At 39.8% G+C, this 24,737-nt stretch overlaps 3 protein-coding genes across 4 annotated transcripts in view; all 3 read left to right on the top strand.

Annotated features, from left to right (window-relative positions):
• The window catches only part of LOC146453792 (uncharacterized), a 10,883-nt gene extending 9,259 nt beyond the window's left edge, over positions 1–1,624 (top strand). Inside the window, exon 4 of the mRNA XM_085096191.1 lies at positions 807–1,624. Coding sequence (XP_084952317.1) covers positions 807–1,315 — 509 coding nt within the window. The 3' untranslated portion in view covers positions 1,316–1,624. The remainder of the gene's footprint in view (positions 1–806) is intronic.
• Positions 1–24,737, top strand: part of LOC146453789 (centrosomal protein of 85 kDa-like) — a 75,405-nt gene that overhangs the window by 25,696 nt on the left and 24,972 nt on the right. The window lies entirely within an intron of this gene.
• Positions 12,151–23,751, top strand: LOC146453791 (uncharacterized). Of its 2 annotated transcripts, none has more exons than XM_085096185.1 (4): positions 12,151–12,523; positions 16,265–16,924; positions 18,369–18,911; positions 22,769–23,751. In XM_085096185.1, exons 1-4 carry the CDS (start codon positions 12,316–12,318, stop codon positions 23,368–23,370), a joined length of 2,013 nt encoding a protein of 670 aa, XP_084952311.1. In that variant the 5' UTR covers positions 12,151–12,315; the 3' UTR covers positions 23,371–23,751. The 2 variants fall into 2 exon arrangements, with proteins under 2 accessions (XP_084952311.1, XP_084952310.1); XM_085096184.1 differs by having other exon boundaries at positions 12,152–12,523; positions 22,745–23,751.

The following is a 24,737-nucleotide window of genomic DNA, read 5'->3' as shown; positions in this document are numbered from 1 at the left end:
TAGCGGAGATCTTAAGTGGACTTGAAATCACACTTTGTTGCAAAAACTGCTGCTAAAATAATTTGTCTACAACTTTTGGTGAGATTTCAAAGTGCGATTTTGATGCAGCTGAAGCAAGGCTTATATTTGGTGGAAATAAAAAAAGCTTGTGGGAACTTGTGCGAGTGTTTGCACATGTGCTCTGTTTAAATTTAGGTGCTGTCGTGAATTACTAATACAAGCTACCGGCAATTTTCGGTATGATGTCATGGCGATTTCTTTTCGGGTATTTTGTTTCGCCGGAAACATAAAACGTTAGAGAAATATTTCGACAAGGGGCCAATTTAATAAGTACACGTGCATGTTAAAATTGTGTCTAATTAACATTGTTAGAGGTCTTTTCAGGATAATTGAACTCGTTTGTTCCTTTTTTTTTATCGAGTTGTTGTTTGTGTATTCATGTAAACCCAACGGCCGACTTTGTGAAGTACAAGTGTCAGGCTGTGGCCAACGGAGGTCACTCAGTAGCACGGGGCACATATGTCCTCTCTCTTCATATTCTCTGCCGGAGGCCCTCCTGCATCGCATCTCACGAATTCGTATGTCATCCTCCTTCTACCGCGTCTTACCAAAACTTGCGTTGGTTCCCGCTAGATGTAAAATATTAATCAAGCAAGTTAAAGGGTCAAATGTTATCTTCCGCAGACACAGTTTAATTAATGGCTATAGTTATCCATTATTTAAACCGTGGCTAGCTTATATTTTCGAACGTTTCATTTTTTGACGGTGTTAGCATTTAAACAAACCTCTTAATTTTGTTTTATCAGATTGCTCTGATCTATTAAAATCAGGCCATACACAGAGTGGAGTGTACTCTGTGAACCCAGACGGAAAAGGATCCTTCACCGTGTACTGTGACATGCGCACTGACGGAGGAGGATGGACAGTGTTTCAAAGAAGACGAGATGGCTCGGTGGACTTCTATCGGGGCTGGAACGATTACAAATCAGGATTTGGTCAGCTGACGGCTGAGTTCTGGTTAGGAAATGACAAGATCCACAGGCTGACGACCTCTAGACCCAGTTCCCTGCGAGTGGAGCTCGAGGACTGGAACGGGGTTAGAGTGTATGCCAAATATGGAAGGTTCAGCATTGGACCAGGTGATGAGCAGCCACAGTATCGACTTGAAGTGAGTTCATATTCAGGGACAGCGGGAGATTCGTTAACTTGGCATAATAACCTGGCGTTTACCACAAAAGACAGAGATAATGATAGGTGGAGTAAAAACTGTGCTGTGTATTGGACTGGCGCCTGGTGGTACAAAGATTGCCACTAATCCAATCTCAACGGAAAATATCTGGGAAACAAGATTGATGACCGAGGAGTTCGGTGGGTTCACTTCAGATCTTCTCTTTCACTCAAATTTACTGAAATGAAACTGAGGCCATCATCATGAAAAGAACATAAGTTACGGATTAAATGTTCGTCACTAGGTTGAAACAAGAGAGTATGAACACAGCATAGTGTATCCCTCAAACCTTATTCAATAGACAATCCGTCTATGGTTATTTTGAACCAATCACACTCAACAGGACTTAAAAGAGTATTTATTAATAAACACAACATAGTGTATCCCTCACACCTCATTCAATAGATCATCTGTCTTAGGTTATTTTGAAACAATCACACTCAACAGGACTTTAGAGAGTATACCACAACACGATCCTTATTACATAGGCAACTACAACTAGAAGTTGTTTATTATTCTCTCGTCAATACATGTTATTTTTCCTTTTTAATCAAACCACTGATATATCGTGTTTCCTCGATCGAACAGGGATCTCAGTTGACGCTTACTAAATCTTCCGATCTTTGCAAGCATCAAGATTCGAGAGAGGTGTTTTTTTTAGAGAAGAAGTTTCTTTTAATAAGATCTATTTACTAAGCCAAACAGATAATATTTGAGTACAAAACCTGTCTAGAAAAAGCTAAAATGCCACTTTACCTCTTTCGAGGTTATTTCAATAGGAACAGTATCGCGTTGTTTCATATTTCTTTTTGTTTGGACCCATTGATTAAATTTAATGCATATGTAAACTATAGTTTTAGTACATTATTGTGCTTAGGGCTCCCATTGATAACAGGAAGCTTTTTGCATCTGAAGGGGCTACCCTGAGCGGTATAAATCAATAAAGGTTCTTTTTCTTCTTCTTTTTCTTCTTCTTCTTCTTTTTCTTCTTCTTCTTCTTCTTCTTCTTCTTCTTCTTCTTCTTCTTCTTCTTCTTCTTCTTCTTCTTCTTCTCCTTCTCCTTCTCCTTCTCCTTCTGCTTCTGCTTCTCCTTCTTCTTCTTCTTCTTCTTCTTCTTCTTCTTCTTCTTCTTCTTCTTCTCCTTCTCCCAGCACTTATTTCTGTTACAGAAGGCAAGGTGTGACTTTTTCCGCGCCGTCTTCTGAATAAATAAGTTACGAGGCTTGTGAGAACGGCAGTGTTGGCAGTTAATTTCAGCTCGTTTGATGGCATAGTGTTTACAATTGTATAGTTTCAGACAAAAGTTTGAGACAAAACGAAGGCTTCAAATAACACACAAAAAAATTCATAAAACGTCTTGAAATTAAAATCGCACGGTGAATACCTTTCATCGGGGGAGGAGGGGAAGAGGGTGGGGTGGGGGGGGGGGGGGGTAATGAATAAGCCGAATTCATATAAGCAGAAGAGAAACTTGTCACAAGAGGAATTCCACTTGACAGAATACCGTGATAAATTTGAAATCGAGAATCAGATGAGACGAGTCTCCCGCTAAACAAGGTTTTCAGTTCCTTATGTGAATTCAGCAATAGTGTAATGACGAAATTAGTAAATAGCCGGCGGTAGCTGTGGCCAGGATATTCCTCATGAGGAGTATACTCTTTTATCTTTATCCACACAAATTTTTGACTGATATAGTCTTGGTTTAGTCATTTGGACATTTTTATTCTATGGTATTCATTTTATCTCAAGATCTCAAGTGTTTTCCGTATTTCCCTGTTTCCACGGCCGTCTAGTTTAGATTCTTTCACTCCTCTGAAAGTTACACATGCTATTTCTTCGAGCATGGTCGTATACTTTGACTTGGGGGTGAGGGCATTGCGGAAGGGGGGGGGGGGGGGTTAGGGCACAGGGAAGGGGGCATATTGAACGACTACTGCAACTGTCACAGTGAACTACAATCTGTGTGTCCATCATTATCCTTTAAAGGTTAAAATGTTTAGCTTAGGTGAGAAACATTTTCTTTCAGCACACGCAGTCTGTAGGTTGAATAAGATTTATTTTTTTTAAAAAAATATATAATCTTTGTTTATTTTTAAATTTTTTAACCCTTCAAACCTCAGTAGTGACATGTGACAAGCATGTAATTTCTCCTTACCATACCACTACAAGTCATGAGAATAAAAACAAATGATCAGTGAATATAAATTTCTTGGCGTTTAAACAAATTCTCCCAACCTGTGCTATAACAAGTATATAAGAACAGTGAGGAGAATTTACATCTTAATACTGGAGCTGAAATGGTTAATAAATTAATACAAAAACGCTGAAGCTGCCCGCTGCGTTTATTCTCTAATTGAATTTTACTTGCTCAAAATTTGGATGGTTGGAAGTAGTAAGGAGAAAAATATAAAAAAAAAATTATATATAAATTAAATGACATATTGACCAGGTTAGAGAGGTAAAAGCCTTAGTAATGAGTATTCCTACGAATCAGAATAATACTTAGGGCTGGGTGAAAACTATGATTTATTAGAATGATTCAAATAACAACTGGTGACTGCGTTATAAGCGCGTGTATTTGTCAAACGTGCCAAAGATATTATGAGCCTGGGAACAATTATGTACAGGATGCTGTTTACGTTTGTAGGAACTTGAGTTATAGCAAGTCAGTACATCTTATTTTGACTCTAAATGTATTCAGAATTAAATTTTCAAGAAGCTCGCACCTGCGAACTAACTAGAATGGAATGAAAATTTTGTAGTTTCAATGCGCTTGTACCACAAAAAAATGTCAGGCAATTAATGGTAGAAGACTGATTTCAAGAACTCTTGTAACATTATGTGCAAAAAAATGAATAAACGTCAGTCAGGGCATCTATGTGTTGAAAGCACGTGTTTTTGCTTATTGAGAATTCAGAGTAAAACTTTTTTCAGTGAACTTTTTTAATGCTCCTTGTTACTACAGCGGTACTGCAGTAATAGTTTTGTAAGGTCAGCGGATGCATGTCACCAATTTGCTTGGTGACCGCTCATCCTGGCTCGTAGCCGCCATGTTTTCGTTCTCATCACGAGTGTGATTTTGTTTGGTCTTTATCCGTGTAATCCTTCATCATCCACGTGTGTGGAAGGCCGTCTGAGTTGTTATCTTAAGTAAAAAGTTTTATCTTACGAATAACAATCAGTCTGTCTTGTCGAAACTCCTTCGGATGTTATAAGTTTGATGTGCGAAGGCAGCCACAATAACAACTCACGGAGGATGCGGTTGAAATAACAAGTCAAGTTGTGGTTCTTAGTGAAGTTTAATTCTACCGTAATGACTTTGTTGCTGGCAGCGACAACTTTGTAATGGATGCTAAAGAAGACGTTTGCGAGAATTCATCGCGTTTAATTGTTGAACTTACGGAGTTAACGAGGGCTGCCGAAGTGGGGGCATTAAGTGAACAGGAAAATGGTGAGCAAATGGTTGAAGTTCGTAGCAGGAAGCTAACTGAAAAGGGTCGGTACTATCAAACCGAAATCAAAGTTAAATCGTTCAAGTCTAAAAGGTCTACGTTTACAGGAACACTAAGGAATACATTGTTGCTTCGAGGACAGTGTAATGAATTATCAACTTGGAAGCAGGAATTTAGTAGAGCTCAAGTTCTGTGGAGTGAATTCACGGATGCGTATAACGAAATCAGAGAAATTGTTCAAGACGAGGAGTTAGCGAATGTCAGGGACATCTGGGAGCAAGTTTGTGGTGAGTGGTCTAGTTTTGAAAGGGATGTGAGGGATGAAATTAGATACTTGGAACAAACAGTTCTGGAGTCTGGTTCTGTCAGTTCTAAGGGTTCCAAGAAGAGTAAATTGACCAAAACCAATAAATCAAATGTGGATACTGTACTTTCAACCAAGGTAGATAAGTACAAGCTACAACAGGAAGAAGCGGCCTTGAAGGTTAAGTTAGCCTTTGTGGAGCAAGAAAAAGCTCTAAAACTAGACAAGTTAATGCAGGAACAAAAACTAGAAGAGCTCAGATTGAAGATGGAGCTTGAACTAAGTAGAGCCAAGTTAAGTGTATGCGAAGAGATTGAAAAGGAGCAAACACCCTCGCTTCAGGATGAAGACTTAGCTACTCTTCCTTCTGATAGTAAGGGCGAAGGAGTTAAAAGGTTCTTACAATCTCTTCCAGTACCTACCAGTGCTAATGTGGTCTCCACGTCAGTTCAGTCCTATGCCCAAGTTTCTCTAGCGCCAGTTTTAACAACTACATCCACACCTAAGTCAACCACATGTAGTTTGCGGGCATCAGCTCCATCGTTCTCTCCAGCAGCTGTAACAAACTCAGTATTTACTGTTCGTCATTTTGAACATAGACATAGCCTTCCCACTCAAGGAGAAGTGCCTAGTTCTCAAACTGTCACACCAACAAGAGGTGATCCTCCTGTAACTATTCCTTTTAGTGGTCCATCACCAATTATGTCAGCAGTTGTTGCATCACCTTCAAGCTACCAGTCTGTTCATCCCCAAGGTCAAGCAAACTCCTTCAGTGAAGGGTGGGAAAAGGTAGCATCATCACTGGAAAAATGTATGGACAAGTTAACTGTAGCTAACTTAGAACAAAGTACTGTGAGCAAACAATTGTTTGTCTCTGGACAGCTTCCAAAGATTACCATTCCAATTTTTAGCGGTGACCCCCTGCAATACCCAGTTTGGAAAAGTGCCTTCAATGCTCTGATCGACTCGAGACCTTTAGAAGCAGACATCAAGTTAAATATGTTGAATCAGTATGTATCAGGAAAGCCAAAACAAGTTGTGGAACACTATCTTCTGATCGGAACAGAAGATGCTTACCAGAAAGCCAAGTCTGTACTGCAGGAAAGATATGGAAATTGCAATGTTGTTAGCTCAGCCTTCATCAACAAGTTAGATAAATGGCCCAAGATAGGTCCTAAGGACGCTGTTGCTCTGAGAGAATATTCTGACCTTCTTGATAAAGTCTTAGCTGCCAAGGAAAACATTCCAGCACTTTCTGTACTGGATTATGCGAAAGAAAATGTGAAGCTATGTGCTAAACTTCCCTACTACTTAGAGACTAAGTGGAGGGATGCAGTTAATCATTGGAGACACACCCATGGAGAAGCTAGTTACCCTACCTTTCTCAAGTTTGCGGGTTTCATCAGAGATGCAGCAGATAAGGCGAACATTCCAGAGTTGGAAAGCCTGTCTACATCTAGCAGTCCAAGTTTTAACAGCAGACAGAAGCCAGATAGGAACAGCGGTAGTTCCCTTGCCACATCAGTCTCGGGCCATGGCAACCGTGAAGCAGATTCTAGTAGTTCTAGTAAATCAAGTCGCCCAGGTCCAGCCAATGTGAATAAGTGTCTCTTCTGTGGTGCAGTGCACAAGTTAGATGACTGCAGTGATTTTTGCAGAAGACCTTTCAGTGAAAGGAGAGACTTCTTCTTCCGTGAACGTTTATGCATGGGCTGTGCAGCCAGTAACAGTCATCAGGTAGCAAACTGCCGAAAGATATTGAAATGCAGAACATGCTCAGGAATACATCCCACATGCCTTCACAAGGAACAAACACAAGACAGTGTTGCCGTCTCTAATTGTATGAGTGTATGTTTACTTCCTGATCAAAGCAGTGGATTTGATCACACCATGATTGTACCAGTGTGGGTTAGGCCAGTGGGAGAGCCAGACAAGGAAGTGTTGCAGTATGCAGTTCTTGATGACCATTCAAATGTCAGTTTTGTGTCTCAAACTCTTTGTGAACGGTTAAATCTACAAGGCCCGTCAACTGAGCTTCTGTTGACAACAATGCAAGAGCAGAATGCACACGTTCAAACCAGCAAGATCTCTGGGCTAGAAGTTTTGGATTATCACAGGGAGTGTGTTGTAAAAATGCCAGTGGCCTTCACCCGAGAACTTGTTTCAGCCAATCGATCGCAGATTCCCAAACCTGAAGTGGCCAGAGAATGGCAACATTTGAAGCCCATTGCCGATAAGTTGACACCGTACCATCCAGACGCAGAGATTTCTATCCTGATTGGAAACAACTGTCCGAGAGCTATCCGACCAAAAGAAATAGTTGCCGGTGAAGATGATGAGCCGTATGCCCAAAGAACCGTACTTGGCTGGGGAGTGATCGGAAGAGTCTGCAAGTCACGTGATGAGGAAGACAGAGACAGGGGTGTGTGCAATAGAATTACAGCTTCAGAAGTCCATAGCCGCTTTGCGTTCACTACGAAGGCCAAAGAGATTGTTGACCCGGAGAAGGTTCTACATGTGCTAGAAACTGACTTTGTTGAGACAAGTACTAAGAACAAACCTTATTCCATAGAAGATGAGAGATTCCTAAGGATTCTAGAGAACGGAGTGAAGAAACGACCAGATGGACATTATGAAATGCCCCTTCCATTGAAGTCAAACAATGTGTGTCTACCCAACAATCGCCAGCTTGCTGTAAAGAGGTGGAACCAGCTGAATGCCAGATTCAAGAAGAATCCGAAGTTCTTTGCAGACTACCAGATCTTTATGAAGGACTTAATTTCTCAATGTGCAGAAAGAGTTCCTGTAGATCGTCTTGAAGTACAAGATGGTAAAGTCAATTATGTCCCACATACAGGAGTCTACCACCCAAAGAAACCAGGACAGATCAGAGTGGTGTTTGATTGTTCAGCCCAGTTTAACGGAGTCAGCCTCAACGACAACTTGCTACAAGGCCCTGACTTTATGAACGATCTGTTAGGAATCCTGTGTCGTTTCCGCCAGGAAAGCGTTGCATTTATGACGGACATCAAGAGCATGTTCCACCAGTTCGTAGTTGCTGAAGAGCACAGAGACCTGTTGCGTTTCTTGTGGTGGCGGGATGGGGACCCGTCAAATGAAGTAGTTGAGTACCGTATGAAAGTTCACCTGTTCGGAGCCAGTAGTTCCCCAGGTTGTGCGAACTTCGGGCTTAGGCGAGCAGCTGACGATGGTGAAGAAGAGTTTGGTGCGGATGCAGCTGCGTTTATACGCAGGGACTTCTACGTAGATGATGGGTTGAAGTCCGTTTCAACAGTTCCTGAAGCCATCCAATTGATCAAAGCCAGCCAAGCCATCTGTGACAAAGCAGGGCTCAGATTACACAAGATAGTGTCAAACAAGAAGGAAGTTCTTGAGGCTATTCCGGTTGATGACCATGCAAAGGGAATCAAGGAACTGAACTTAGCCGTAGATCCTTTGCCTATTGAGAGAGCCCTGGGTGTGACGTGGTGTGTTGAGAACGATAGTTTTCGGTTCCGTATTGACTTTCGTGATCGCCCTTTAACTCGGCGAGGTGTCTTGTCGACTATTGGTTCTATCTATGATCCTAACGGTTACATAGCCCCTGTCACACTCAAAGGAAAGCAGATACTCCAGCAGATGTGCAAAGATAAGTTAGACTGGGATAGCCCTGTCCCTGAGTATCTACACCCACAGTGGGAAAAGTGGCGACAAGAAGTCGTAGAGTTGGAGAAGCTGGAGATACAGCGATGTTTCAAACCGAATAACTTTGACTCCGTGAAAGCTGTGGAGATGCACTACTTTTCAGATGCTTCAATGGAGGGCTACGGTCAGTGCTCTTATCTTAGACTGATTAACGAACATGACCAAGTTCATTGCTCTTTCGTTGTCGGAAAGGCACGGGTAACGCCTCTAAAGCACAAGACCATCCCAAGGCTGGAGTTAGCAGCTGCTACCACCTCAGCAAGAATAAGTGAGTTTGTGAGAAGAGAGTTGGAGTACCCAGAGATCAAAGAGTTCTTCTGGACAGACAGCCGAGTAGTTCTCGGATACATTAACAATGAAGCTAAGAGATTTCACGTTTATGTCGCTAACAGGGTGCAGCAGATCCGTGACCTAACTGATCCTAACTCGTGGTTCTATGTTGACACAAGCAACAACCCAGCAGATTACGCGTCACGAGGACTCACAGCAAAGCAGCTGGTAGAAGGATCGCGTTGGTTAACCGGTCCTGAATTTCTATGGAAGAGCGGATCCTGTAAACCTGAAAATGTGGAGGTGTCTCCCCTTCAAGAGTCCGACCCGGAGGTGAAGAAAGTGTCCGTATTGATTACGGAAGTCAAGAGTGTTGTTCCCTTTCCTGATCACTTCGAGACGAGCAGACTGGATGGTGTATCCAGCTGGTACCAAGCTATGAAGGTCATAGCGCTATGTTTACGACTGAAGTCCATGTTTCAAAGAAGAGAAGTGAAGAAGCCCAGGAAACCAGTGACAAGGTCAGGGGCAGATGCTGAGAAATCTGTGCAAAAGGTTGCACTGTCAGAGCTTCAAGGAGCAGAGAAGACCATCATCCGGTGTTTGCAGTACGAACATTTCTATGAAGAACTTCAAATTCTCTGCAACCTGAATGTGACTGACGGAGAAACAAACAGAAGTCAAGCTAGAAGAAGAAATCAAGCATTGCGAAAGTCCAGACCGCTGTACAAACTGGATCCCTTCGTGGACCAAGATGGTCTGATTCGTGTTGGAGGACGTATCAGAAGAGCAAATTTACCAGTTGATATGAAGCATCCAGTCATTATTCCGCGAAAAGGTCATTTGACTGAACTGTTGATTCAACATCACCACTTGAAAGTGAACCACATGGGTCGCGGGATAACGCATAACGAGCTGCGCCAGAATGGCTATTGGTTGATCAGTGGATCTTCGGGAGTGTCAAGATTCATATCAAGCTGTGTAACGTGTAGACGGCTACGTAGACCCACAGAGCAGCAGAAGATGGCTTGTCTTCCTGTGGACAGACTCGAACCAGCACCTCCATTTTCCTATTGTGCAGTTGATTTCTTCGGACCGTTCATTGTCAAAGAAAGAAGGAGTGACGTTAAACGTTATGGAGTATTGTTCACGTGCATGGGGTCAAGAAGTGTTCATCTTGAGACTGCCAATTCACTGGACAGTTCTTCCTTTATCAATGCGCTGAGTCGTTTCATGAATCGGAGAGGCGCTGTCAGGCAGCTGAGGTCTGACCAAGGGACAAATTTCGTTGGTGCACGGAATGAATTGAAGTCAGCTTTATCTGAGATGGACCAAGATCACGTTCAAGAGTATTTGCTAAGGAATGGATGCGAGTGGATCCCATTCAAAATGAACCTGCCCCACTCTAGCCACATGGGAGGAACCTGGGAAAGGTTGATTCGCAGTGTACGCAATGCATTGGAACCACTGTTGTTGAAGGCTGGGAACCAACTCGATGATGAAACTTTGCGCACATTTATGACGGAAGTCGAGTGCATTATCAACTCAAGACCTCTCAGTGTTGACTACCTATGTAATGCAGATGCACCAGAGCCGTTAACACCAAACCACCTCCTCACTATGAAGCCAAAACGAGTGCTACCACCACCAGGAGAATTTCAACGAGCGGATGTGTACTGTCGCAGGCGTTGGAGAAGGGTGCAGTATTTCGCGAACGAATTTTGGCTAAGATGGCGCAAAGAGTATCTTCAATCGTTACAAGTCAGACGGAAGTGGGTTCAGCCAAAGAGAAATCTTACTGTTGGTGACGTGGTGATTTCCAAAGAGAATGAGGGAACCCGTAACAAGTGGCCGCTCGGCAGAGTAGTGCAGACTTACCCTAGTGAAGATGGTTTCGTCAGAAAGGTCAGGTTGCTGATGGCAGACGGAGATTTGGATGATCGTGGCAAACGCCAAAGCCCGCCGTCATATCTAGACAGACCTATACATAAGCTTGTTCTACTGTTGACGGCAGGTGAAGTGGTCGAGGAGGATGTCCTTCACCGGGAGACCAGGGAAGTCCCCATCGAGGAGCCAACGAAGAACACTTGAAGAGCGACATGATTATGACAGTGAACATTGCAGTTGAACGTTAAATTTATTAACTTGTTGATCATTTCAGTAACTGCTGCGGAGCAGTTATGTGAATTTTCGAGACACTACTGTTTGCGGAGCATTTAACTACTAGTTTATTGAAGTTTAAACCTTTAAGTTTATTGTTGTTTGTAACTGCACGGATGCAGTTGAGGAGCCATGTTACTACAGCGGTACTGCAGTAATAGTTTTGTAAGGTCAGCGGATGCATGTCACCAATTTGCTTGGTGACCGCTCATCCTGGCTCGTAGCCGCCATGTTTTCGTTCTCATCACGAGTGTGATTTTGTTTGGTCTTTATCCGTGTAATCCTTCATCATCCACGTGTGTGGAAGGCCGTCTGAGTTGTTATCTTAAGTAAAAAGTTTTATCTTACGAATAACAATCAGTCTGTCTTGTCGAAACTCCTTCGGATGTTATAAGTTTGATGTGCGAAGGCAGCCACACTCCTCATTTTGAACGGAAACAGTCGGTGGTATATGCCTCAGATAAAAAAAATCACGCAAAAGCTATGTCTTGTAAAAAATTATCCTGTATTCCTGAGATGAAAAAAATCAAAGAGAAACTACATAAATACGTAAACATTCGCTGCCGGTGTTCCTTTATGGGATGAAAAAATTCAATAAAAGCAAAAAAATAAAATAAAAAAAAAATCACGTAATGCATTCAATCCATACATTGTTTGTTTCTTGGAAAAGTCAAGCTTTCAGAAAAAAATGTACTTTTTGGTTTCTCTGTAACCTTGAGCTTGAAAATAGAAACAAGCAAACAAAAGCAAAAACTGAGAAATGAGTCAACGCATAAAAAAGAAACAATATAAGGCATTGAAACGTTTTACGTAGAAAAAGGAACAATAACTGGGTATTTTTATTACCGCGATTTGTTTGACGGAAAAAACTCCAGTTCTAAGTTAGGCTGAGTGTAAGTGTCTGATCGAGTTGAACATTTGAACATCCGTTCTTGTAGTTGCCAAAAGAAAGGTTAAATTCAGACCATTTGACCCTTTGTATGCCTCTCAACACATTTACAGTCGGGGATAAATTTATTAATTTCAACACCACACGATACCAAAGCTGTGCCAAAACATGTTTGAACTTTGCCTTCTATGATAACAAGATAAGTAACATAAATAGCTGAAAACTTGGCAAGCTGTAGACATTTGTGATCATAGTATCACATAACGAGCTTTGCTCTAAGAACTGCGTATTGGTAAAATCACTCAAAATGACCGCTCAGAGGAAGAGTTTGCCTTCGTTTGCAACTTTTATTTCTGTTTTGTCAATCGTGTTGTACTGCGCGGGATTTTTGAGAGTAGAATTGGAGTTGAACAAACACAAGGAGAGATTAAATGCTCTTGAAAACGCCGTCCCAGAGAATAAGCCGCCAACAAGCGAACCAAAGCACGCGGTAAAGACATCAAGGAATGTCCCTGGTAAGTTTGTGCTAAGTTCTCAAAGTTACTGAATTATAGTTTCGTCTTGAGTAACGCTGAAAAGCTTAATTCCATTTTGGAATTAACCAGCAAATTTTAACGCTAAATCTGTGATTTGGCACCTTTCATGGTAACCTGGCAAGCACAACACCGGAATTACTCCGGTAGACTTGAATGATCTGCGGACTACATTCAGTACAATACCATACCTTGTATAGCATAATAAACAAAGCCAGCTGACAAGAAAGGAATGGATACAGTTGACGATTTCATCCACAGACTCAAAACTCAGAACCAACTTAGCACAGCATAATCAAAAGCATCAAAGGGAAGCACTATTCATAAGATCAAAAATGTTTGTTTGAGAGAAGAAATAAATTTAGAACTTTAGGATTTCATTCACAGAATTAAAGTCACAACCACAATTTTTATCAAAATCACCACGAGAACGATTTACTCAAAACTCTGATAACTGAGATCAAAGGAGTTAATTTTAGGTATCAGACCCTAGAATTCTACTGATGCGGAACACGTTCAGACATCCGGACCAAGGAATGTACGGCAAAAATAAACAGCGCCACACAAATATTAATCTGGCTGACTCGTGAGAACAAATGCTTTTATCTGACTAGCCATACTTCAGGTTTTCACCTCGACTATCACAAAAGTCAGAATAAGTTTTTATACAGCACAATAATTAACAGCATCACAGAAAAGACTGGGACAATGCAGCTTTCATTTTGTCTGTCGTCTATTTCATGTATCAGACTCTGAAACGTGTTGCCAAATGTAACGTTTTCCTCGATTTTAGGTTACAAGAAGGCTTATTATGTGAGACTGTGATTACCGAAAGTAAGTTAGAGTAGTAGGGAGCAGAAAACTCGTTTCAAATAGTAAAGGAATGAACAGAATATAGTGCGCAGTGTGTGCGTGTTCTGTTCTCAGCTGCGTGCACAGTTCCTGTCCGGTAAGGGTAAAAGGCGGAAAGAGTTTGCGGAATGGTATGTGGAATGGCGTGCGGAATGGCATAATTATGCGAAATACGATTTACGTGGGGAATAAATTAACTGAAGAGCGCATCCTGTTTTCGCGCCAATTTTATAAGAGCAGCAGTTTTTTCGATGTTGCGGACTATTAAACAACCAAACAACAGATCGAGGATTAGAAAATAAACGCCTGGGATAGAACATGTCTGATCGCTGGTTAGGAAGTGACAGTGAAGAAATCGATGAAGTTTCGCATTCAAGGAACTAAGAATAAATTAAATTTCTAGTTGACAAAAAGAACGTGGCAGCGAGTAGCCTAGACAAAAAGCAACACCTGACTGGAGAAATAACATCAGTCTAAGGCCAAAACTATTATGTGAGAAATTTTAAATTAAACTCGGTCATTTTATCAGACTCTTTCACGGTTACAATTTGTACAACTCATGGGAAAAATATGTTCTACTTTTTCTCACCTTACATTTTCATCGAGCGACGAGTACGCAAGTCACTGTTGAGCTGCTGAGCTAGCTACCTAGCTATTTAATACGGCGATTCAGGTAGCTATAGTTCAGTTACACGTTATCGAACTAAACATATCCGTCTTTAACTAAGGTCTTTCAGTAAAGCGAAAAAGCCCTAGAGCAAAAAAGCAGATGGCAAGTATGGTGTCTAATTATCGACACTGGTTGTTTGAAAGGTTGTGAAACTATTCTTATCACAAATGCATTTTGGTCAAATTGTTGTTTATTTTCCCGCTCATGATAAATGAATCATCGAACATACAGGATATGAGAATTGATCTTATACCGAGGGTTTAAAAAAAAAGAAAAAAAAAGGTTTATTATTTGCCCTCAGTAAAGGATCAATCTTTTTCCTGAGAAGACTTCACGCTGCCACGTTATTTTTGTCAACCGAAGTCGCATGGAGTAAAGTGAACATGAAATTTAATTTACTACGGATTTACTCATAGTTCCTTGAATACGAAAACTATAAACAGTTTTCATCGCTTTCTTTACCCTCACTTCTTCCAAATCAACAATCAGACGATCAAATCCTCGAATTGTTGTTAATATTTAGCAAGAGTCCGCAGCATCAAAAAAGCTGCTGCTCTTATAAAATTGGCGCGAAAACATAACGCGCTCTTCAGTTAATTTAATTCCCGCGTAAATCGTATTTTGCATAATTATGCCATTCCGCACGCCATTCCACATACCATTCCGCAAACTCTTTCCGCCTTTTACCCTCACCGGTTCCTGTCCGGCTAATGTGACAATTACGAAAATCGAAAGTTATTACGTCACGTTCTAGAACTTTCTCTTACTAATTCTCAACATATTTAGACGATTTGAAAACAAAAAAAAAGAAAATAAAAAAAGGTTAGAAAAGATTCTGTTGCACCTTGATTTCTTCACTCCAAGAGTGAAACCTTCGCACAGAAAGAATACTCAGTTAACATTTGCATCCTCGGATAAAATCCTTAAGTTCTTGGAGATCATCCAGGTGAAATAATTCTCATATGCAGATTTTTTCCTGTACTGTTGCTTAATGTGAGAAGTCACCCCCATCGTAACAAAAACAGAGCAGAATAAATGGTAGGTTATGTTACATTAAAACAAATGAATTTTCATTACATGTTTATCCTGCTTCCTGTCTTCTCTGGCAAAGGAAACCGAAGGTGATTAGATCAAGTCCTAAAACTTTTTCTTGTCAATTACATACAAGAGAAAATAAGGGAGACAGAGAGAGACGCCTGGTCTAGCCAGCCCTTGAGATATGTAAACGTGGAGTATTCCCTTATTTTTACAAGGGTTTGTAAAGCGAGAGAAATTCAAACTGTACTCTGAGTAGTGAGAGTTTCATTTTCCGATTCACATTTATGGAACTACAACAGAGCGTCATTAGATCTTGTTGCACTTCCTTTGAAATATATATTATCTGAAAGGCAGAAGGAGATAATGGCGGTCGCAAGATCTCATGGCCTGTTGTTGAATCGACTTCCAGATGTTTGAATCAACAAAAATCAAAAAATGACACGCAAACATATAATTGCCAACGCCTTTGCTCCCCTCTCTGCCCCTTAGTTTTCTCCTGGTAGTCAGTAATATGCAGATATATAGTTGGGGAATATTTTTCTGTAGTTTTGAACCTTTTACTCTTAGAATCAAATCCTCAGAAGGGATGGTTAATCTTTTGCGGCAGTACAAGAAATTAAAAATCTCAGTGTTACAAATATGAATAAAAGGAATTAGGTGCTCTTTCGCATGACGCGCTTGACTGCCAAAATTTTTGAAAATAATTTATTTTTTTTTATTTTCGTGTTGCGTGTTTTTGCCATGCAGACATTTATCTGTAATAACACAATACCGTATTTGCCGCACAAGGTGTCCCCCCTCCTCCTCCGCTAAAGCTATGATCAAAAGGGGACGTCCAAAACGTCTTCCTTTGGTGTATTTGGTGTATTTTCCTGAATAATGAGAAGATGACGTCATGTGACCCTGCAACTGAGGTCATTGATCTTGCACAGCTTCTATATGGGATCAACCATCCTGAATTTCACCATTTCCAATTGACCCAAAAATAACGAAAACCAATCAATGCTAAATGCTGAATAGGGTTAAGTCACGGGGTTAGTTCTGATCCCTCAATTAAGTGCTAACTCAGCCCTTGGTTTTTATTTGTTCCTTCATGTATGTCTATGATTCAGTATTTGGGCTTAAACGACTCAATACGACTCATTGTTTCTTTTTCTTCATAGTACTCCGACGCTATACACTGCAACATAGAAACAGGCGTAATGCAGATAAAAATACCACAGAGGCTGATTACACAGCAAAAACAATACTAAAAATGAGCAAACTTTTATCGGAATTGAAACCGCATCTTTGCCATTCAAAGAGTGTCACGTGTCAGTCCGGTCCCCCAGGCCCTCCCGGTCCACCTGGACCACAGGGACAAAAAGGAGCTCGAGGACGAAGAGGGCAGAAAGGGAAAACCGGAAACAAAGGAGAGCAAGGTATTATGGGATCGCCGGGAAAGAGTGGTAAGCAAGGCATCACGGGACCTGTAGGGCTTCGAGGAGAAGTAGGACCTAAAGGAGATATGGGATCAGCAGGTATGCCAGGAGCTAAAGGAGAACCTGGTGAATCGATTTCAGCTCCTGCTGTTGCTGTTTCTCCTACAAAGTTGACTGTCAATGAAGGCGGATCAGCCTCGTTTCAGTGTTCAGCCAGTGGTAATCCTGAGCCTGCTGTAGTGTGGAGTAAATTGAACAGTCAGTCTGAAATAAGTCAGTCAGCGGTTTCAGCAGGAAGATTGCGATTACGGAATGTAAAAGGAAGTGACTCTGGCGTTTATCAATGTTCAGGGGAAAACATCCTGGGAAAAGCTCTGGCAGTGGCTCAATTGGAAGTTAATGGTAAGTGTTTTCACTTTCTTTAATTAGGAAATGAACTATTTTAAAATTACCACCTGCAAATCAATACCAAATGAAAAATAATTCTAAGGAAAGAACGCACTCAGGAAAAACAATTGTGCAAACCTGAAATTCACTTATACTTATACTAGAGGATTCAGGAAGTGAGGAAATTACCGGGTTTACCAATAGTTGTACTCAAGTCTCAAACTTAAGTTCTTCCGTTTAAGGGTCCTGACCTGACCGTTTTCACCTGCAGATGTCGTTCAGCTAGAACAGCGTAAACAAACGACAAACAATGTAATTCAATATAATAATAATAATAATAATAATAATAATAATAATAATAATAATAATAATAATAATAATAATAACGAGCACGTCTCCTAGAGGGTGTTTCTGTGTCTGAATTATAAAAATGAATTAATGAAACAAAAATCAAATGATTATTTACAAAAACGATCTAAGATTACTATAATATATAATGTTAACTATAAATTAACAATTTTAAAAAAAAGGTCGTTCTTTCTTCACCATTTATTGATAGAATTAGTTAAATTTTCTGGCGCACTAAATATTGATTACTTTTATTTTTTTTAATGTGCGTAGCAAGATGTCAGTGTTCTTAGTGTAATGTATAGATCAGCATATGCTAGCTACTAAACTTCTATTGGTCCCGTCCAGCTACGTTGCACAGCCCCTGGAAACATTTTCTATTCTTTTATTACTTTTATTTTATATCGTGAGTATTGTAAAGTAATGTTAGTAGTGTTCAGTATTGTAAATATCGTGTCACGTAAAAGCAAATAATAATAATAAAAAAAAATCTTGGCAGCTGAACTCTACTAAGCCTCACCAGATATTGTTCAACAGCTAAGACGATTAAAATATACGGTAAGAGAATAATATTGACAAATGAAGCCGAGCATGAACCTGCCGCGGCCGCAAATCTGATTTTTATGAGCAAGAGAATTTTTGCATTTTCTTTAAAGCTTGGACCGGGGTTGCGTTTCTGGAAGGTCCCGAGAAATTACCGGGCACGAAAAGTATCTTTGGTGATAAAAATGTAATCTTTATTAAAATATTCCACACAAATTGCTATTTACAAGTTTAAAATATATAAAAAAAAATTAAAAACCTATTTACAATTCATTTCGATTAAAAAAGAGACTATTTTCAAGCAAAATTTCAATTAAAGATTTAGTCTTAAATTTTTCGTCGAAAAGCCAATTTTTATTAGCTTTGAATGCTAAATTTGATAATTTTAATAATTCTATTCAAACGTTGACCAAGTACCAAGTTGACCAAGTACGAAAAAACAATTAAAGATATATTTATCGGGCCGCTAACGTATCGGGGATTTTAAGTTCAATTCATCATGTTTCTTTTATCAACACTCCGCGTATATGAGTGTGTAACCTTATGGAATATCTCTACTTTGTTGCAGTCCATCCTTCTGTTTCTCTTCATCCGGGACCTCTGCACGTCATTGAAGGAAGCGATGCCACACTTCCAACTTGTCACGTGACTGGTCATCCTACACCAGTTGTGACGTGGAGCAAGTCATTTGGTCAGCTGCCTCAGGCGAGGGTGCAGAGCAATAACACCGTTTTGAAACTTTTTGATGTCCGCAAAGCTGATTCTGACAGCTACTTCTGCACGGCGACTAACCTGTTAGGAAGTGCTGTACAGAAAACTCTTTTCGTAGTAGTCTCCCTTCCTCGGTTCACTATTAAGCCACCTGCTAAAGTTGTTACAGGTCCTGGTGACAATTTAACATTGAACTGCAGCGCTACTGGTGATCCACAGCCAGTCATCAGCTGGAAACGACAAGGAGCACAACTGCCAGTTGGACGGAGTCACCAGATCAATGGCGCTTTAGTTATAAGAGACATTAGAAACGAGGATGCAGGGATTTACATTTGTGTCGCGAAAAGTGCTAGAGTGTTTGACGTGGAAACTGTGACCGACGTTGATGTTCAAACTAGAGGTGAGTTTAAAATTGGACATCAGGACCAAGTTGTTCATTATCAAAGCCCGGTTAACCTAATCCTGGGTTAAGATGAACTTTAATTCAAGTTTAATGCCTAACCAATAAAGATTCTTCAAAAAGATTTTCATCCTTTAGTTTTGACTTAGACTTTTCTTTACCATTTGCTTAAAATTGGCTCTTGAAAACATTTAAAATGGGCGAGATAAAAATCTCGGTTAATTTTAAGCATAAATTTGCGTTAATCGGCTTTCGAACAACCGGGCCCAGGGGCTGGTTTCTCGAAGGTCCCGATAACTTACCGGGCCCGATAAGTGTGTTTGGTGATAAATGTTTCTTAACAGAAGTCAATTTTTGTTAGCTTTGAATACTAAATTTTAAAATCTTTTAGTTCTATGAAAACATTGGCCAAGTAGCATGTCTGTAATCACTGTGCAATCGGCGAAAAAACATTTAAAAATATAGTTATCAAGCCCGATAAGTTACCGAGACTTTCGAGCAACAGGCCCCGGGACAACTATTGATAATGAAAACAGCAAAGGTAGGTACATATATCGTGTTTTGTCAGCTTTTGAATCGCCTGTCAAATACCGTAATTTTGTGCTCTCCATCATATCCACCTCAAATAAGTGGGAGTGAGTAAGGACGATGCCTCCTAATACAAAGGTATTTTAATTTTACTCACTATGACTATGCGGGAATAGCAGACTACCACAAGGGATATTGATATTTATTACGAAATTTAGAAAGAAAAAAATAAATGCAACAATAATTTAAAACACCTGACAATATTTGGCATTTTGTTTTCAAAATTGCAGCTTAATTATCTCTAGAACAAAATTGGAGGTTCGGTTAATTTTCTTTTTGGATTTCAGCGGCCCTTGCTACTTAAGATCTTTTTTAATTTACGTGCATAGTCATATACCGCGCAAAAATACCTTTGAATTGTGAGAGTTTCTCGGCCTTCCCGAAATACGCAACACACTATGATGCATAATGTCAAAGGTGGCACCGTCCTTAAAAGATTGAAAATATCGACCCCATTATTAACTAATAGAGACAGAAAGGGCTGCTACGTATGCAGTATTCTGTTTTGTAGCGTTCAATCGCCTGCCAGCTACATGCGGCTGTTTAGTAGTTGACAATCACATACTGAAGTTCAGACGTAGAATTGATCCGTGGCCAATATCTTTCCTTTTTACGCACGGCAACGACGAAGAAAATAAGGAGGGCTACTGATTTTCACATCCGTGCCGAAAAGAAGTGGCGAATGATATATTAGTTAACTAATTTTAATGGAAGGAAAACGCCATTTCAGTTGAGAAGAATTATTGCGCTAAGCTGTCTGGATGGAATTCGAGTTGTGTAATTGTTAAAAAAGCTGGACCACTTAAGCAAATGTGAATTAGGCACGGAAAATCCCAAGGTACGCGAGTACTTGCAGCGTAATATGACACTAGGGCTAATTCGATTCATACGCCGTACCTTTCATGTGACGAACGTAATTTCCTTATGTGATGATGAATTTGAAGCTATTAGGAAAATGCGTCGTATTTTACAAATCAATCAATCAATCAATCAATCAATCAATCAATCAATCAATCAATCAATCAATCAATCAATCAATCAAACATTTATTATAATACTAACAAGAAGTTGAAGTCAGGCCCCTAGGGAAGGGGGGTGCGACGGGTTCGCCTGCACTCCCCCACAGGATGCGGAAGTCCACTTTTTTGTTGACCAACTGTTTTAAAAAAGTGAATTGATAAAAAAATATAGATAGTATAGTTCCGTTCTGATTCACTGTTAGTGTAGCAAAAATGGAATAAATAAGCAAAGAAAATATATACCGTCAATTGCATCTATACCCGTGAACGCACTGGTGCACAAAACATGTTTTCATTTGCAGCAAACCCAGTGAATAATACGGATTTTCAACTTTGTTTCTATTTTTGTTCTTTTTGAATAGTGACATTATTCTCTAAAACCGTAAAATACATACGTAAAGTAGTCTCTGCGCCAAAAAAAAATCCATTTTGAAGTTCAAAAGTTTGAGTAATATCTACGTTTTTACATGTAGTTCGCTTTTGGCTGCCTGTTTTCATACCATACTGCCTTCAAAACGCACGAAATACAGTCTCAGACAACCAAATTTTCAAAATTTCCTGGGGGAGCTTGCCCACGGACCCCCCCACAGGCTCTCGCCTCCGGCTCTCGTTTGGTCCGTCTCCTCGTTGGGCCACATCCTCCCGCAAAAAAAAAACCTGCCTGGAAGTACAGTACAGTTCCCACCCGAAAGTAGCGAAGCTAATCGAGTCGGGTGAGAACAAAATACACCACCACTTTGAAATGTACAAAAAGGAAAAGAAAATTTTAAACCAATATAATATACGAAAAGCAATTTATACAATACGTACAATACATTTATACAATACAATATAGGAAAATAGATAGGCGATAAGATTTCCAATAACAGAGGCTTATTCTAGTGTCATTTTTTCCCCTTAAAACCGGCAGTTATTTTATTAATAATCTTTTTTGAGAGGGATAATCATCTTCATTGTTTGGTAATTCTGATTAAAGTGCTTGGAGTTTTGTATTAGAAGACTTTCTGGGTAGATAGTGCAAGTTTATTGAAAGACTTACTGTGATAATAACTTACTGACAGACTGACTGAAGATAACAACATAACAATATCTCAATTCTCAACTATACTCGATGTTACTCGATGTTTTTTCTTTGGGAATATCGAAAATCTGTCTATCATTGCTATAAAGGTACTCCTTTGTCTCCATATATAAGGGATTTTTGGAATCCCACCATGAGACTTAAAAAGTAGGCATCTCATTCAATGACTTTCAGAGAAAATATGCCCACATATTGGCGCGTTTTTTTACACTAATGATTTTGCTAACTTGACAGAAACTTTTGCTGTGATTTTGAATTCCCTGCATAAGCTACCAATAAGTTTACGTACAAATCATAACCCCCCATTCACCTCCCAACCCCCAGCCCGAGAGATCTTACCACAAAAATTTGTCCTTAAGAAACCCCAAAGGAGACCTGGCCGCTTTTTATGTTCTCATCGCGAGAAGTCACAATATCAACAAAATCGGAATCACATTTGGGAAGAAATAATGTATGTTCGTAGCGGATATCGTCAATGGCTAACTTCACATACAAGCGATTTGAAATCAAACTTTGCTGCAAACATCGCCGCTAAAATAATATGCCTGCAGCTTTCGGGGCAAGGAGTCAAAGCGAGTTTTCAATTTTGATGCAACAGAAACAACGCTTATATTTGGTGAAAAAGAAAGAAAGAAAGAAAGAAAGAAAGAAAGAAAGAAAGAAAGAAAGAAAGAAAGAAAGAAAGAAAGAAAGAAAGAAGGAAAGAAAGAAAGAAACCACAACAACAACAATAACGATAACGACGAAAACAGAAAAAACAAATGAAAAAAGGATAAAAAATATCACAGAAACAAACAGGTGAAAAAAATACCCAAAGGAAACGTCAGTGAGTGTTAGTAAATATGTGCTCTATTTAAAACTGCTACCTTAGATTTCAACTTCACCTACTGACAATTTTTTAGTGTGATATTTTTTTGATGCCGAAAAAATAAAACTTTAAAGAAAACTACAGCCCCAGTGGACGCTCACAAAAAACTCGCTCAAGTTTAAAGGGTCCAGATTCATCTGCAGCACAGAGATAGTTTGATGGCTATTGTTATCCATTAACGTTATTAATTTGAAAGCTTGATAATAGCTCCGAATGTTCCATACTGTAGAAACTGAATATTACCATTTACGCAAGCGTCTTAATTTTGTTTGACCAGATTGCTCTGATCTGTTGAAATCAGGCCATACACAGAATAGAGTGTATTCTGTGAACCCAGACGGCAAAGGATCCTTCACCGTGTATTGTGACATGCGCACTGACGGCGGAGGATGGGCAGTGTTTCAAAGAAGACAAGATCGCTCGGTGGACTTCTATCGGGGATGGAACGATTACAAATCAGGCTTTGGTCAGCTGACGGCTCAGTTCTGGTTAGGAAACGACAATATCCACAGGCTGACGGCCTCTAGATACAGCTCTCTGCGAGTGGAGCTGGAGGACTGGAACGGAGTTAGAGTGTACGCCAAATATGGCAGGTTCAGCATTGGTGATGAGCAGGCGCAATATCGACTTGAAGTGAGTTCATATTCAGGGACAGCAGGAGATGCGTTAGCGTGGCATAATATCATGGCGTTTACCACAAAAGACAGAGATAATGATAGGTGGACCAGTGAAAACTGTGCTGTGCGATTCACTGGCGCCTGGTGGTACAACGGTTGCGATTACTCAAATCTCAACGGAAAATATCTGGGAAACAAGATTGATTCCCGAGGAGTTCGGTGGTTTCACTTCAGATATTCTCTTTCACTCAAATTCACTGAAATGAAACTGAGGCCAGCATCCTGAAAAGAATATAAGTTACGGATTAAACGTTCTTTAATTGGTTAAAACAATAAAGTATGAAAACAATATAGCACAGTCTTCTTTTTATAATAATCTTTTTTGGTAAGAACGTTGAGGCTCAGATTAACTAAAATTTAAGAACATACTAAGAACATTACCCAGGCCGAGAGTCAGTAAGAACATTTTTATTAGAACCAAATGTTTTTAAAATGAACAGTATAAATACGGAGAAAATAATAAGGTATGAATTCAGTCTATATTGCCCAATTAATCCAAATAATAGGTGTCTTGGTCACGTCTGCATAGATTTATTGAAATACGATAAAAGATAACTAAGAACATCTCAGCCCCCAAATTAGACGTTCTTAATGACAGAAAAAAGAGTGTACATCCCTCACACCTCATTCAATAGATAATCCGTCTTAGATTATTTTGGACGAGCACCGTCCCCAACACCATCCTTATTGCATAGGTAGTATGTCTTAAGTTAGTCTACAGTCAACCAAAATCAATAGTTTTTAATTATCTCTTAAAATATACTGATACATTCGCCTTGTATAGTACATTGCAATATACATATTTTATTTTTAGGAAAACAGTGAACGTTCAGTGCAAAAGTGTTAAAAGTTCTTTTGAAGGCCCTTGCTTGATCATGAGTATTATAAATCGAAGCTTTCACAATGTAAATATGTCGTAGAGAGAGATCAAACTCTAAAGGAAATCCAACCCTAATCATCGATTCTCAGTCATCGATCAGATATTTCTGGCTTTTGAAGACAGCGGATAAGATTCCTGTATTGCAGAGATTTTATGATTATAATAACTCCTTACGAAATCAAATTTTGATCATCCGCGATTGTGGTATATTTCGAGAAATGTGAACGCCAAATTCAGGTTAAATAAATAAATAAATAAATAAATAAATAAATAAATAAATAAATAAATATTTGAAGTGTAACACTGTGTAACATGACTTTTATCACACCTTAAATGAATAGAAAAACAAATTGTCCCAAGCGGGAATCTAGCCCACGTCTCCCATTACTAGACGGAATACAACCACGCTGGCACCTTGTCAAAGTGCCACTGGACAAAGTGAAAAAGTGAATGATCACCGCAGTTATGTACACAACTTAAGCAAAGAAAGCAGAAAAATATTCAGGCTTGAACGGGATTCGAACTCATGACCTCTGCGATACCAGTGAAGTGCTCTACTAATTGAGCTATCAAGCCAACTGGGGGCTGGTCACATTGTGAATTCGTAATGTACCCGTAGAGGTGACAGTCCATTAGTGTTTTTCCCCCTTGATTTTGTTGTTGTTGTTGAATTAATTTTCTGATCCATCATTTGTGTCCTTAGTGCTAGCGGC

This window comes from Pavona decussata, unplaced genomic scaffold (assembly GCF_977016875.1).
Source record: "Pavona decussata unplaced genomic scaffold, jaPavDecu1.1 SCAFFOLD_322, whole genome shotgun sequence".
In the NCBI taxonomy this organism is placed as follows: domain Eukaryota; kingdom Metazoa; phylum Cnidaria; class Anthozoa; order Scleractinia; family Agariciidae; genus Pavona; species Pavona decussata.
Note: the sequence above shows the minus strand (reverse complement) of the source record. Positions and strands in the feature narration are given on the sequence as shown.